This window comes from Gekko japonicus, unplaced genomic scaffold, assembly GCF_001447785.1.
Source record: "Gekko japonicus isolate JY-2015 unplaced genomic scaffold, Gekko_japonicus_V1.1 scaffold7, whole genome shotgun sequence".
NCBI classification, from domain to species: domain Eukaryota; kingdom Metazoa; phylum Chordata; class Lepidosauria; order Squamata; family Gekkonidae; genus Gekko; species Gekko japonicus.
Window position 1 is genome coordinate 2,135,970 of NW_015159711.1, and position 16,015 is coordinate 2,151,984.

General features: G+C 46.4%; 1 protein-coding gene across 1 annotated transcript in view; it reads left to right on the forward strand.

Moving 5' to 3' along the window:
* The window catches only part of INTS9 (integrator complex subunit 9), a 90,704-nt gene that overhangs the window by 21,574 nt on the left and 53,115 nt on the right, over positions 1 to 16,015 (forward strand). Inside the window, exons 5-8 of the mRNA XM_015421721.1 lie at positions 5,095 to 5,234; positions 5,978 to 6,064; positions 10,621 to 10,741; positions 11,669 to 11,803. Of these exons, the coding sequence (XP_015277207.1) occupies positions 5,095 to 5,234; positions 5,978 to 6,064; positions 10,621 to 10,741; positions 11,669 to 11,803 (483 nt within the window). The remainder of the gene's footprint in view (positions 1 to 5,094; positions 5,235 to 5,977; positions 6,065 to 10,620; positions 10,742 to 11,668; positions 11,804 to 16,015) is intronic.

Consider the following 16,015-nt stretch of genomic DNA (forward strand, 5'->3'; position numbering starts at 1 on the left):
TACCTCCATAGCATCGTCTCTCTCCCTTTATATCATTCTGCCGTTTATCCACCCACCTACATCCACCAATCAGCTCTTCAGACGCTTATTCCTCCTCCCCAATCAATTATAAAATTTATTAATATCTTGTTTTTTCCGGGGCTTTCTATTTGAAATTTCCCCTTCATTTGCCAGAATGTCATCTTGACCCTTCTTTTCAAAGGTGGAATAATGGTCTGGGTCTCTCACGTCAGTACCCTTACATAAGGCCTCCTGTGCCAGAATGTCATCGTGACCCTTTGGGGTTTTTAGGGGTGAAGTACGTAATTGTCTGGATTCAATTATGACTGGCACCCCATTTGATTTTTCTGGAATATTTTATCTAGGCCAAAGTTCCTCTTCTTCAGCCCTCAACTATCCAACCCAACAGGCCTCATGAGCCCTGTGTATATGAGCTCAGTAATGCCCGTTGTGTGAAGAAATACAACGAGATCTAGAAGGCAGCTCCAGATGAGAGTCCCAACTGTGGCTGGTGGGGCAGCAGAGGGAAGCGGGAAATGGAGGGAGGCAAGCCATGTTTCTTTCCTTCTGCTTAGCTATAAGGCAGGGCTGTCTCAAGTCATTTTGCTGCCCCAAGTGGGTAGAATGGGAGGACAGCCTCATGGTAACAGATATGGTTCTCTCCACCTCTGACTTATTTTTTGAGGGGGAGGGGGGTGTTATGCAGTGGCAGCTAAGGTAGAAATGCACCTCCTCCTGTTTTCTGGGTTACAAGGGTCTGGAAAGTAGTTCCATAGCTGATTACACGGTTGCCAACTCTGGGTTGGGAAATACCTGTAGATTTGAGGGGTAGAGCCTGGGGAGGGCAGGATTTGGGGTAGTTAGGGACCTCAGTAGGGTATAATGCCATAGAATCCACTGCCCAAAGCAGCCATTGTCTCCGGGAGAACTGATCTTGGTCATCTGGACATCAGTTTTAATAGCTGGAGATCTCCAGGTGCCGCTTGGAGGTTGGCTTATGTTATTTTGGGGCTGTTCAGTCACAGTTAAGGTAGAAAAGCATCTCCTCCAGTGCCATGTTTTCTGGGTTCCAAGGGTCTGGAAAGTGGGACCATAGCCGATTACACGGTTGCCAACTCTGGGTTGGAACATACCTGTAGATTTGAGGGGTAGAGCCTGGGGAGGGCAGGATTTGGGGTGGGGAGGGACCTCAACAGGGTATAATGCCATAGAATCTACACCGGGAGCGGTGGCACAGCCAGTTAAAGCCTGCAAAAAGTAATCTATCACCGAACAGCCTTAACAGCTGTTCGAGTCCCACCACGACCAGTGTGAGCTCCCGGCCCATGTCCCAGCTCCTGCCCACCCAGCGGTTCGAAAGCCCTTAAGGCAAGTAGATAAATGGGTACCCACTCCTAGAGTGGGCTGGAAAGCAGTTATAATTCTGAGTGATCTTCAGCCCTGGAGATTTGCAACCATGGTTTCCCCCAACAGACACTAAGGGGAAATTTATTTTACCTGATAACATCAACAGCAAACTGTTTAGAATGTTAGAGGGAAAGGCCAGTGAGGCCACATATGCAAATGACCTCTGTGTTCTGACTGGCTGTGGGGGGGAGAGGAAGAGCAAACTGTTTAGAATGTTGGAGGCAGGACTCAGGCAAAGCAGCCAGTGGATAGGGAGACCCTCTGAATGACAGATCAGAGAGCAAACTGATTTTGGAGCGTGTTGGAATGTTCAGGGGAGTCCATGACCAAAATAGAATTATATATACCGGAGGATATGGTATATATATTTAAGAGTGTAAAGTATATAGTGTTCCTCCTTGTCTATAATGAATAGCCTCATATAAGCATTTATAATGTTGAACTCTTCAGTCAGACTCTTGTGTTAAAACAGAACGGGGGGGTGGGGGGGTGAAGGGTGGTTTTGTAAAATCTTTCCTTAGGTTGTGAAATCTTTCTGCTGGCACGATGCTCTCCCATCAAATCTAGATGGTGTTTATTCAAAGTGAATCTCCCGGTACTTTCCTGGTTAAGGCTGGGGTGTGTGTGTGAAACAATGGTGTTATAATTGCCTTCGCTGTGCTAAGATTAAGAAAGGGGACTTAAGACACCAAAGACCAAGTGGGGTGTGGTCAGATGTTCAGATAGACTTTATAGGAAATCAGTACTGCTTGGTTCTAGTGGATAGTTTTTCAAAATGTGTGGAAGCTCTCCCCACCAAGGACAACGCAGCTAGAACTACTGCCAAGCAATTACTGAACCATGTGATCACTCGCTTTGGGATCCCTAAAGGGTTAAATTCAGATTGCGGTAGCCATTGGCCAGGTAATGCAGGAACTGTGCCAATTGTTAGGTATAAAGCAAAGATTCCATATCAGCTACCATCTGGAGGCTTCCGGATTGGTCGAGAGAAATAATAGGGTCATCAAGGAGGCATTAAAAAAGGTAGTGAAGGCAGATGGGAAAGATTGGGATCAAAAACCACCCTTGATTTTAATGGCCAGGTAAGACGAAGGACCATCTTGTCTAGCATTCTGTGCCCAGGCGACCAGATGCGCCAGGAAGCTCACGAGCAGGGTCTGTGGCTTTTCCCTTCCAGCCTCCTGAGCCTGCACCCGGAGCATCCATTTGTTTGTGATTGATAGCAGATGAAATAGCTGTCTCCATGAATTCGCGTAGTCCCTTTTTTACTTACATAAAGCTGTCTGTGCTACTAGCTGTTACTACATGTAGTAGTAGTGACTTTCTGAAGTATATTAGTTAAAGGGAGCACAAGAGCACCTTTTCTCAGGGAGCTCTTTTGATGAGCACATCAAGAGAAGTCAAGACTCACTGGAAACAACAATAATGCTAAGAAAAGTTGAAGGCAGTAGGAAAAGTGAAGGCTTGAGATGGCTTGGCTCAATAAAGGTAGCCATGGGCTTCAGTTTGCAGAACCTGAGCAAGACTGTTAACGTTTGGGATGTTTTCAAGGCCACTAATTGATAGGGTTGTTATAAGATGGCACATAACACACACACTTTTAATGAGTATCGTGGTGTTCTTCTGCATTCCTAGACATATTGCTGTCTGGAAACGTTTTCTTGCAAAATCTAGCATCGACCTTCGTTTGGATACTCCCCAAATTAGTTTGACCATTGGCAGTGAACACACTTGGCATGCAAGAGGTCCCAGGTTTGTCTCCAATTAAAAATGATTTCATACCAGGTGCCGGGAAAGACCTCATTCTGCCTAAATTCATAGAGAGTCGGAGCATAATGGCATCGGGTGAGATGAACCAGTGGTTTGGCTCCAAATTCATCTGTCCATACGTCCACTGGGGGCATTAAGTTTTTGACCTGTTTCTGTGCCTTTAGCTTCCAATCGATGGCTGAGCCTTGTCAGCAGATAATTTTCCTGCTTGATGATTATTGAATCCCATTAGCTGCTCTGTTATAACCGAGTTAGAGGTTAAATTTCTGGTAAGGTTTCCAGATTGACATCACCAGTGTTACGGCTTACCAGTAAATATTTCTAATTATGGTCCCTGTGATGGGATGGAAGAGCTCCGTGCAGTCCAATGCATCTTGCTTCTCTGTGCACCAGCCCAGAGAACCATGGAGTCACAAGGGGCCACATAGGCCATCCTGTCCAACCCCCTCCCCATTCAGTGCAGGGAATCCAAACCGGTGCATTCCCAAGAGACAGCTGTCTAGCCTCTGCCGGGAGACTTCCAGCAATGGAAAGTCCCTCACACCTTCCTCAATAATTGGTGCCCTTGTCAAACAGCTCTTACCGTTAGGAAATTCCTTCAAATGTTCACCTGAGTTCTACCCTGCTATAACTTGGGGCCATTAGACCTCATCTTGCCCTCTGGAGCAGCAGAGAACAAGTGTTTGTCCTATGGGGCAATCCTTTGCAGAGGTATTCAAGTCTACGCTTAATGAAATCAGTGGGTTGAAACTGAAGTCACCCTGCAGAAGGACTAATAGTGCTGCGTGCAGTTCAATGGCAGAGCATCAGAAGGTCCCAAATGTGTTTGTTGCCTAGAAGGAAAGGCTATCTGGCTTCCATTTCCAAAGCAATCCGAGAAGACGACCACGGAGATCCTGGAATTAATCCACTCAGACATTTGTGGACCACTGCCAGCTACGGTAGCAGGTTACAAATTGGTCAGGCCACACCTGGAGTGTTGTGTGCAGTTCTGGAGGCCTCACTTCACAGAGGATGCAGACAGAATGGAGTGGGTGCAGAGGAAAATGATGAGGATGATTGGGGGCCTGGAGGCCAAGCCCTATGAGGAAAGGCTGAGGGTCTTGGGAGTGTTCAGTTTGGAGAAGAAGAGATTGAGGGGGAACATGATTGCTCTTTATAAGTACTTGAAGGGCTGTCCCTTAGAGGAGGGCAGGGAGCTATTCCTGTTGGCAGCAGAGGATAGGACTCGCAATCATGTGTTTTAATTAATGGCAGGAAGGTCCTGGCTGGATATTAGGAAAAGCTTTTTTACAGTAAGAGTTGTGCAACAGTGGAATCAGGCACCTAGGGAGGTGGTGAGCTCCCCCTCGCTGGCAGTCTTTAAGCATCAGCTGGACAAACACTTGTCAGGGATGGTCTAGGTTGATCCTGCACTGTCATTCTATGATTCTATGAATCCCTGGCTTCTCTAGTTTAAAGGATCAGGTAGTAGGCAATATGGAAGCCCTCTGCCTGAAACTCTGCAGGGTCATGCCAGCTGAGTAGACAATGATGACCTTGATAGACTAGTGGTTCGGTTCATTATAAGGCTGCTCCATATTAATAAAAATACCTTTCTCACCAGCAGTGTAGGTGGTCTCTTGACCTCTGCTATCGGCCCCCTGCATTGAATTTTTGTTTGTAATTCCCTCTTGGAGAGGGTGCCAGCAGTCTTGTACGTTACTCTGTAAAGCCCCGTGTGCATTCTTGGGGTAAAGTTAATACACAAAAAGAGGTGGCAAGTTTTCAGGAAAACTGCCTAGCGCTAATCAGCTGCAGTGTAGGGGTGACATCTATGCATTATAGTCAATCCAGGCTCTGTTGCATGAGAGTGGAGAAATCGTAGAGTCTGTTTCCCCCAGAACAGTGCCTGAGACTCTTCTCTCTCATCTGCAGATGGAACTAATAGATCTGTCTACCGTGGACGTGATCCTGATTTCCAACTACCACTGCATGATGGCCTTGCCCTACATCACAGAACATGCCGGATTCACCGGAACGGTGTACGCCACGGAGCCGACTGTTCAAATTGGCAGGTAAGAAAAATCCTCTTAGCGTCATTGATCTAATCATGTTCCATCCGCTGCCAAAGGAAGAAGAAAAAGGTATAAAGGACGACACGGGAAGAGGCACGCTGCTTCTAATGTTCTTGTGGGGCTTTTAAGGAGGAGTTGAATGCCAGCCAAAGAAGCTGGAACGGCTCTAAGTGTGTGTTTAACCCCTTGTTTCCCGAATGTTACCGATCAGCCAGCCTTGCACCTTTGTGAGGTTGTTAACAGGATGCTCACAAAAGGCGATGTGCAAGTTTCCCTGAGTAAGGCCCACAAAGGAACCCTCCTCTGATTGCACCTCACTGACATGGGCTGCTAAATACAAAAGCTCTGTGAATGAATAGGGAGTGGTTTATCTTGTTCCACTGTAAGACAAACTACTTCAGTTGGGGGACAGGGGGAAGGTGAATGTTTGCCCCCCTGGGGAGGAACAAAAGAAATTCCTTGCCCATGGGAAGCAATCAGATCAAGAGAAGAAGGCCTCGGCCTGGTTTTCCCCTTGGGAAGCTAGTTTTCTGTATGCAAGGAGTCTCTTATAAAGAGGAGACATTCAGCAATAAAAACACCTTCCATAAACCTGCAGCCACAAGTGGAAGAAGCCAGGAGAAGTAGTGCCCCTTGATTTCATTGAATGTACAAATATTTTCTCATGTGACCTTGCAGTCACCTGCCTTTTGTCCTTTAGTCGTTGTGGGAGTTTTGTTGATGTTTCTATTTTCTGTTCTCAGGCTTCTTATGGAGGAGCTGGTGAATTTTATTGAACGGGTGCCGAAGTCTCAGTCTGCCTCCTTGTGGAAGAATAAGGAAGTGCAAAGGTAAGCCTCTGCACCCACCCTGAGGTAGCTTTCTTTGGGAACCACCTGCAAAAGGACAATACCCATTTTATGGTTTCTCAGCATGGGGGAATTCCTCCTCCAGTGAAATGGGAGATGCTTTGATCTCCATGTTACTATACATGTTTACTGGTGTTCCTTCTACCACACCAACCCTGCCCTCTGCATCTCCTTGAAAGGTTAATTTTTTAACATTTCAGTGTAAAGTGAGTGCCTTTTGAATGTGTTAGCTCATCATAATTAATTCTCTTTTTGCTAGAGAGCATGGCATAGTGATTATAGTGTTTGATGAGGATCTGGGAGACCCATGTTCAAATTCCGACTCTGTGATGGAATCCTACTCGGTGACCTTGGGGCCACTCACACAGTCTCAGTCTAACCTACTTTGCAGGATTGTTGTGAGGGTAAAATGAAGGGAAGGAGAACAGTGTAAGCTGCACTGGGTTCCCATTGGGGAGAAAGGTGGGAAATAAATGAAGTGAATAAAAGAAAATAAACAATCAAGGGTCGGAGACAAAGAAGAGAAGAAGAGGAGACTGGATTTACACCCTGCCCTTCACTCAGAGTCTCAGAGCAGCTTACAATCCCCTTCCCTTCCTCTCCCCACAACAGACATCCTGTGAGGTAGGTGGGGCTGAGAGAGCTCTGAGAGAACTGTGGCTTGCCCAAGGTCACCCAGCAGCTGCATGTGGAGGAGTGGGGAATCAAAGCCAGTTCTCCCGGATGACAGTCTGTGCTCCTAACCACTACACCAAACTGGCTCTCAAAGAGCCATGCAAGACCCACTGCCTCTTTCCACTGGAAAAACCGCCTGGCCGTCTTCTACAATTTTGCTAGGCATTTGTTGACACACTTCTAAGCCTACCTTCAGCACGAAAAACTTGCTTACCTTAAAAACATACAAAAGAATGAAAGTTGGGTTCCATAGCCACTATTGCCTGAAAGGTGCTATGACATATTTGCTCACAGCACTAGTGAGAAATCAGCTCAGAGTTTATCCACATGTCAGCTTCCTGCATATCACCACATGGAGTGCCTTTTTGCCTGAGAAGCAGTGAAGAATCCCACTGCTGTCTACGGCAAAAGTTAGCTGTGTAGACTATAAGGCATTTCCCATCCCACTACTGGTCCCTCATAGTAGACCAGTAGGAGACTGACACTGGCTAAAATATCTTGCTTGTACCTTCAGCATTCACATGATTCCTGCAGTACAATGTTCCCTCCTCTGAATGAAGGTTGATTCTCAGTACTTTACCTGGTTACTTCTAGTTGCTGTTGCCACACATGAAAACAAGAGTACGCAGGCCATTGTTGCTCGTGGAGCTTGCCTTGTGTCAACTCCCAGTATATTCTGTGATCAGGTTTTGCCTCTCTCCATGTGTACAGCCAGTGGCTTGGGAATATGACGCAGCTAGTAATAGCAGTGCCATGGTTGGTCATAAGAACCCTCCTGTAAAGCTATCTATTTGACTCTTCCATTGTAACCGTGAAGGACCTCTGAGCCTCAAATGAAAGCCAGGCTGGTAGCTGTTAGAGTGTTTGATTGGACCTGGATTCAGATCCTCACTCTGTCACAACACTCCTTGGGAGACCTTGGCGGGGAGCTGATCACTCTCTCTCTCTCTGGGCTTAACCTCCCCCACAAGGTTGTTGTAGAGAGAAATTGGAAGGGGGGGGGACACCATGTACGCCACCTTGAGCTCTTTAGATGACTGGCAGGATAAAGTGTGATGGATAGCAGTTATGCTTGATGGTGCCATGTCGGCAGGAAGCTACTACTCATGCCCTTTGGAGGAGGCTATTTTTAAAAGCAAGTCTGATGCTGAAAGGAGATCCACACACCTGAAGACTGAACTGATGTTGGCTGTGCCATTTTATTTTTGGTTAATGCCAGCCGTTGTGTCGGGCCACTGACTGTGCGCCGCCTCGCTCTCTCTCTTTCTCGGGACAGCCTGAAGGATTGCCCTGTCGCTTTCCACCTGAGTAGGCTGCGTGCACCAAGAGCTGTTGCCTTCATTATATAAAGCACCAGTGCATTTTAAACTCAATGGTTTGCAGAGAAAGTACTAAGTGCACCTGAACAATGGCGTTTCTCCCCCCCCCCTCCCATTACTTCATGCAATCTGAGCTAATTGCTGAGCAACTTCTAACTCCATTGGTTTTGAGTTTAATTAATAAAATGGAGCCTTGATGGCTTATGTGTTCCCCCCTTCTCTTCTATCCTCCCCTCCCCCCAAAAAATGTGGTTTTCAGGGGGGATGCTGAAAATGGCAATGGCTCCTGTTTAGCAAAGGGGCTTGGAGGAAGAGCCTGAGAATGTGGGTGCCAGGGCTGGAGGAGGGCTACAAACTGAGAAGAGACCCAGTGGGGGCCAATTGCCCTGTCACTGTGATGTCAGAGATGTAGCTTTGCCTTTCACAGGAGGGTAGCATCAGGTTCTCTTGTGGTTTGATGGCTGATTAGAGATGTGAAAGCAAAGGGCACTTTTCGTAATGAGGGACATAAAAAATGGGGTTCCCCAAGATCGTTACTGCGTAACATGATGTACGTAGCAATTTCTAAATAGTTTGGAGATGGGACCGAGCTGTAAGGCGGCTAAATTTGCAGATGATGTCAAAATACAATGAAATCCCATGAAAGAGCTCCAAAAGCATCTGTTCTGACTGGAGTGTCGGGCAACAAAATGGCAGGTGAGGTGATAGCTCTTTATCCTCGAGCTCCCGCAGGATTTTCTCTCTTTCCCGACAGAGGACAAATCATGGCTTGCTTCATTTCAGCATGCGTTGAATGGCAGTTCCACACACTAGATGCACCACAGTAGTCTTGGCAAGAAGCATTCCTTAACGTTTTCTTTGGTGTCTTGAATTATGGAAGGGAGGTTCACTGACCCAACAGAGAGACCCATAAATTAGGGGGTCTTTTTAAAAAAGAACCATCGGGGAAGCTTGACTGATTTCCATAAATCATTAGAAATGGGTTGGAATTAGCTTTTGATTTAGCATCTGTTTAATATACAAAAAAAAAATCGTATTCTTCTTCCACTCTTTGGCAGCTCGCAGTGCTTCCTGTCTGGACTCAGAGAACCGAAGGAGATTTATTTGCCAGGAGACAGCCATTCATTTTATGTCCTGTGATGCTGCCATTCATGGTTTCTCAGATATCCCTTTCCAACTTTCTGTATTTTTTTTTAAAAAAGCACTGCAATATGTGCAACGCAATGGGCTATTGGAAATTACGGAGAGGTCTTAGTGCCGCTCTCAGAAATATCATGCAACTCAGTCAGTGTTGCAAACCAGTGTGATGCAGTGATTTAAATGCCCAACTAGGCACTGAGGACCTAGAAATGTTTTACACTCCAAGAGCATGATACAAATACTAAGTGTTATAATAATTGGCAATTCCCAAATGGGTCTCTGTAGTCCTAGTCAAATACGGTTAACCACTATACCACACAGCCACGCTCTGTCCCCCCAAGACTTAAGATTTTTCCATTATTAGAGTGGCGTAGGAGCCACTTCCCCACGTTTTTTTTCTCTTTGCTGGCAACTAGATGGAAGACCTGGGAGAGAGTGTCCATCTCTTCCCACCCTCAGCAGAGGCTGATTGGAAAAAAAAAAGAAAGAGTGAGGGCAGAGCAGTAACGTGTGCAGAGGTTCATTGGGTAGTCTCCTCTTTTGGGTGCTGTGGGTTCACCGGGGCATTTAATCAATTCCTCGGATCTCTTTTGCAGTGTGTGCCTTTGGCACCACCTCATGGGTGTGACAGTGGTTCTGCTGATGGAACAGCCTTTCTGTTGCAGAGCAGGGAAGCTCCTGCTGATTCCCCCTCCCCCCCAGTAGCAGACCCCTACTCTGCCCCTGGCATTGTTCCTAGGGGTGTCTCCAACTATAGCTGCACAGTTCGATGGAGTACAAAAGGCTGCAGTGGAAGAGGAGGAGGAGGAGATTGGATTTATACTCTGCCCTTCACTACCCAAAGATGTCTCAGAGCGGCTTACAAACTCCTTTCCCTTCCCCTCCCCACAACAGAACCCTGTGAGGTAGGTGGGGCTGAGAGAGCTCTTGACAGAAACTGCCCTTTTTCAAGGACAGCTGTGCCAGACCTATGGCTTGCCCAAGGTCATCCAGCCAGGTGAAAGTGGAGGAGTGGGGAATCAAACCCGGTTCTCCCAGATTAGAGTCCGCGCACTTAACCACTACACCAAACTGGAAGGGAAGGAAGGTGATCCAGGAGGGAAAGCTCCCTTCCTCTAGCGCTCCTACGCTTGCGCTGCTTAGGATCCAAGCCATAGTTTTTTAGTTCCTGTGCTGTACCTGCTCCAGGATGTTGCTGGAGACACATGGGATGAAAGAGCCACAAGGATGCCATTTCCACACTCCTGCCATTAATGCATGAATTGAGCCTGAGAGATCATCGGTTGATTTTCAATGCTGCGTTTTCCACTGTTCGTTCTCCCTGATCATCCACGCCCTCTAAAGTTTGATAAGTTTGGCCTTTTGGTCTGCCAGTATAACCCTAATCTGATCTACTCTCTCCAGGCTGCTGCCTGTCCCGTTAAAAGATGCCATTGAAGTGGCAACGTGGAGGAGGTGCTACAGCATGCAGGAAGTGAACTCAGCGCTCAGCAAGATCCAGCTGGTTGGGTACTCCCAGAAAATAGTGAGTGTCCGAAATAAAATAATTATTTTAAAAAATCTAGATTTATCTAGGAGCAGTCCAGATCAGCCTCTTCATTTCTTTTTGGAGCAATGAGCTAGCTGTAGATAGCGGAAGCAGCTTTAAATACAATTGCTAGCACAAAAACGAAAGTGGCTTAAACCAAAAATCCATCTTGCCCAGTATTCTGTTTCCATCCCTGGCCTGTTTTCTGTGTACTGGAATCTGACAAGAGCACAAAGGCAACAGCTCTTCCTTGTACTTTGTTTCTGGCATCTATAATTCACAGATACACTTCCTCTGAATGTTGAAGTTCCCATATAGCTTTCAGAAAATAGTGCCACTAGCCCTGACCCGGATAGCCCAGGCAAGTCTGATCTTGTCAGATCTCGGAAGCTAAGCAGGGCTGACCCTGGCAACTACTTGGAAGGGCGACCTGCAAGGAATACCAGGGCCAGGAAGCAGAGACAAGCAATAGCAAGCCACTTCTCTGATGGTCCAAGCCCTACTAGGGGTCGCCAGAAGTTAATCATGATGCCTAGGCACACACGTACACACACACACACACACACACAAAGACGTGACCTGGATAGCCTAGGCAAACCCAGTCTCATCAGATCTTGGAAGCTAAGCAGGGCCAACCCTGGCAAGTATTTGGATGGGAGACCTCCAAAGAATACCAGGGCTGGGAGGCAGAGGCAGGCTATCTAGCCACTTCTCTGAACATCCTCCGTGCCCCAGTGGGAGTCACCAGAGGTTGCCATGACTTACAGGCATGGGCGCACACACACACACACACACACACACACACAAATGCAAAAAATACCAAAAAAATAATAATACCACTGTTAGAATAATTCACTGGAGGAGAGGAAGTATTTTCCGTTCATAGGGTTTTCTTTTTCTTCTCTCTCCTAATGCCTCTGCCAGGAGCTTTTTGGTGCTGTACAAGTGTCTCCTCTCAGTTCCGGATATGTCCTCGGCAGTTCCAATTGGATCATCCAGTCGCATTACGAGAAGGTTTCCTATGTCTCGGGATCCTCGCTCCTTACTACGCATCCACAGGTACCAAACCTTTGCAGAACCTGGAGGCTTTGACTCTCAATCAGGTGTGAAATTCTTTCCCAAAAGCTAGCCTTGGGAAACCCTATTTGGGTGGAAAGGCTTCATAGAAATGTTTTAAATAAAGCAAAAAGTTTGTGATTTAAACTGTACACAGGCTGCCATTCCCAGTACTCTTTCCTTCACTGGGCCATCCTCCAAGCACATAATGGGGAACCCAACCTGCATGTGCTTAAAATTGCCTTGACTGCAGAAATCTGCAGAATTCTGCAACCTTTCTGGTTCCCCCTCGATGGATGTTACAGGTCGGGAGAGTCTCCAGGCAGGATAGTCCTTTTTTTGTACAGAGATATCAGCCAGGGGCCACTGGGCTGTGGCTCAATGATGGAACATCTGCTTGGCATGCAGAAGGTCCCAGGTTCAATCCCAGATCTCTGCCTGAGACCCTGGAGAGGCACTACCAGCCAGAGTAGACAATACGGACTTTGATAGACCAGTAGTCTGATTTGATATAATACAGTTTCGTGTGTTTAGATGAGAGCGGGACAGCAAGTTATGAATTAGAGCCTTCTTATCAGCAAATACATGAGAGCTTCTTTTGTCTATGTTCTATCCAGAGCCCCAGGCCACTCTTGGACCTCCTGATGGCACCTGGGTTTAGGCCACTGTGTGACATACAGTGTTGGAGTGAATGATCCAGCATGGCTTCTTCAATGTTCTTAAATAGCATAGCAGAGCGGTCATTACAAAGTTTGAACCTTGGCCATGAATTGACAAAGTAGCCTTAGTCAAGCCCCACTCTCTGAGCCTTTTCCAAACGCAATACAAGAAGGAGAATACCGATCATCATTTTAAAGAGTACCACAATAATAATCATGAACTCTCTTAAGTGCTGTAATATATACTACCTATGCAGTATTTCAAAAAAACTTCATAAAAGGTTTTTTTAAAAAGACAGGCCTTGGCCAGAGGCTTGTAGTTTGCAAAAACAGATGCTCAATATTATCATTAACAAAATGCCAAATATAAAGTTTCCTGCTAGGGTTTTGAAGCCCCAGAGATACTCTACCTCTCCCCATCCCACTCCATCTTTTTGAAAAATTAAATGCAGGATATTTCACTATATAATCCTTGAAGACAGCTTCCAGGCAGCATCTCTATGACTATTTTGAATTATCTTCCCTTGAAGGAATGATGGCTTAACGGGCTGCCAACTCTTCCACCCTACTCATCTGAGGGCAAACCCCTCAATAGTGCTAGAGATGTAATTTCCAGTAAATTAATTCTCACAAGATCCGTGTGTGTGTGTGTGTGTGTGTGTGTGTGTGTGTGTGTGTGTGTGTGTGTATTTGAATATTTGAAAGATGAAACACTGCCAGGGGAAGGGAGTTTTCTGTCCCCCCACCCTCTTCTCCCCATCAACCTTTTTTGCATGCTGTTTTCTGCCTGTTTGAAGATGCTGCTTCTCCCACCTCAGCTTGGACACCTGTTGAGTTTTTTAAAAAGCTTCTTCCCAAGGCTATCCCAGCCAGTCAGGGATCACATAGGCAACATCACAAAGCCAAGCTCTGTCTCCATGTTGATGTCACTGAGCCAAACTTTGATGGGTCTGGGAATCACTGGAGTTGTTCTGAATAGGTTTTTGGACAATGACAGGTCTGCCGGTACGGAGGGAATCAGGTATCCATTGAAGAGCATCTTGGGAATAACTTTCTGCTGCTTTGATTTCTCCCGTCCCCTCATGGGTAGAGAAAATGCACAGGGGGATGTCCGTTTCATGCTTAATGGACCATCAGGGGAACAGGGTCACCCAGGAAATTGATTTCAGATAAATAAATGAGAGACCTTTTCACACAACTTGTAATTAATAAAAATATTTATATCCCACCTTTCCTTATGGCTTGAGGTGGCTTACAAGTCACAGTTAAAACACTACAATTTAAAACCAATAGAATAGAACCCAAGGTAGCCACGTACAGTCTATACCCTGTTACAAGTCCTGGCCTTAAAATGGCCTTGCAGTACCTGCTGACGATTTCTAATGACTGTACTCCCTCAATACCCCAGGGAACCCAGTTCCACAGAGTAAGATCTACAAAGGTGTAAACACAAGTTCTGGTTGATGCCAGGAGGAAGGCCTCCTTATGTGGGGGAACAGCCACTAGGGGGCACTCTGATTTCCCTATTTGGCACATAGGGAAATGTGAAAGGGAATGGTCCCTTTGATATGTCCTAGGCCAGTGGTGGCGAACCTAAGGCACGGGTGCGAGAGGTGGCACTCAGAGCCCTCTCTGGGCACGCATGCCATCGCCCCAGCCAGGCCCAGACCATCATTAAAGTGTCGAATGCTCTGCCAAATAATTTTAAGTAAATGAAAACATTTGGGATTGCTTTCCTTACTTTGTTTGGATCATCTTAAGTTAATGTATGGGTTGTTTTTTCTAAAGCAAAACCTCCGTATTCAGGTTAAATTGCCGTGTTGACACTTTGCGATAAATAAGTGGGTTTTGGGTCGCAGTTTGGGCACTCGGTTCGCCATCACTGTCCTAGGCCATGGAGGGCTTTAAGGTTCATCACCAGCACCTTGAATTGGGCTTGGAAATGTACTGGCAGCCAGCATAGTTGTTTTTAAGACAGGTGAAATATGTTCCCGTCAGCTAGCCCCTGACAGTAATTAGTCTGCCACATTCGGAACCAGCTACAGTTTTTGGATCGTCTTCAAGGGCAGCCCAACACAGAGCATATTACTGTAATCCAGCCATGAGGTTAGAAAAGCATGGATCTGTGTAGCCAGAGTCAGGGAACCAGGTGCAGATGATAGAGAGCTCTCTTGTCTGCTACGCTAGCCTGGTTTTTAAATACCTGGGTTCTGTGAGCATCCCCAGATGTGCCACAGGATTTTTTGGGCATTGACTTAGATAGCTTTAAACGTTGATTAGATGAATTTGTGGAGGATGTGCTTATCAACAGCCACTAGCCATGATAGCTGAATAGAACCTCCATGTTTAGAAGCAATGTACCTCTGACCAATGCTCTCTCTAAGCTGTGGAGTCTTGTGAGCAAAAATTCTGCTTTGTGAGCTACTGGCATTAAAGTTGTGAGTAAGCAATTTGGCTACTGCATAAATAAGTTTCCTCTGGAGCCATCCTTCCTGAGCTAAGGCAATAATGTGTGAGCCGGAGGCTAAAAAACTGTGAGCTAGCTCACACTAACTCAGCTTAGAGGGAACCCTGCCTCTGACTGTTTGCTGGGGGACAAATAGCAGAAGAGAGTTGTTGCCTTCGTGCCTTATTTGTGGCCTTTCTGAAGCATCTGGCTAGCCTCCACTGAAAAATGGGATGCTTGCCTGGAAGTACCTGTGTCCTGATCAAAGGAGACTCTTCGTGTTTTGTGTTCAGAAAGAAACTGAAGCTCATATATGCCTTTTTATTATGTTGAACAGGAAGTTCCAGTAACAGTTTCTATAATGATACTTTGCCCCGATGCCCTGGAACACCAGTAATTTATAAAAATCGACCCTTGGCAGAGAAGGCAAATTTTTGAATGGGTCGTTGCAGGAGGGGCAGCAGGAGACAGTTCAGAGGGCTCATCAAGAAGTCTTTCAGAGTATCTCCTGTAGGGCGGCCCTGAGAATCAATGCCAGCCCTCTCCACTCTGTGAAAGATGAAATTATGGCAATCAGATAGCGCATGATCATTACATAGATTTTTCACAGGCAGATTCGATATTATTTTTACTACTTTATTGGCATTCTCCCTCTGAGGTGGAGGCCATCTTGTGGGTGATTCCCAACCATCTCTTAGGGAGGCAGGAACTTCAAACTGTTTCCTGTTTCCTGTGTTGGGAGTCACCCTCAGCTCAGTTTTCTTCCTGCCTCAGTAGGGAGAGCATTGACTAATTTAGGCTTCGCCTGCACTATTCAATCTTTTATCTGTTACCTCACTTCAAGATTCCTGTTTCTTCTTCAAGTCTTTCTTTCACCTTGCCTGCTTGTTAGATTCAAAAAAAAAAAAAAAGCCTCTTCTGTCGATCTAGCTCCTCTCTCCCCCCCCTCCCTTCTTTAGCTTGCTTCGTAAGACTCCTCTCCCAAGGCGGCTATGGCACGCAGGGGAGAAACCGATGGATTTCTCTCTTCGGGGGAAATCGAAAGAGAGGAAAGCCGCGCTGGCCGAAAAAGAGCGCCGGACGGCAAGGATCGGGCGGCAGAATCGCACG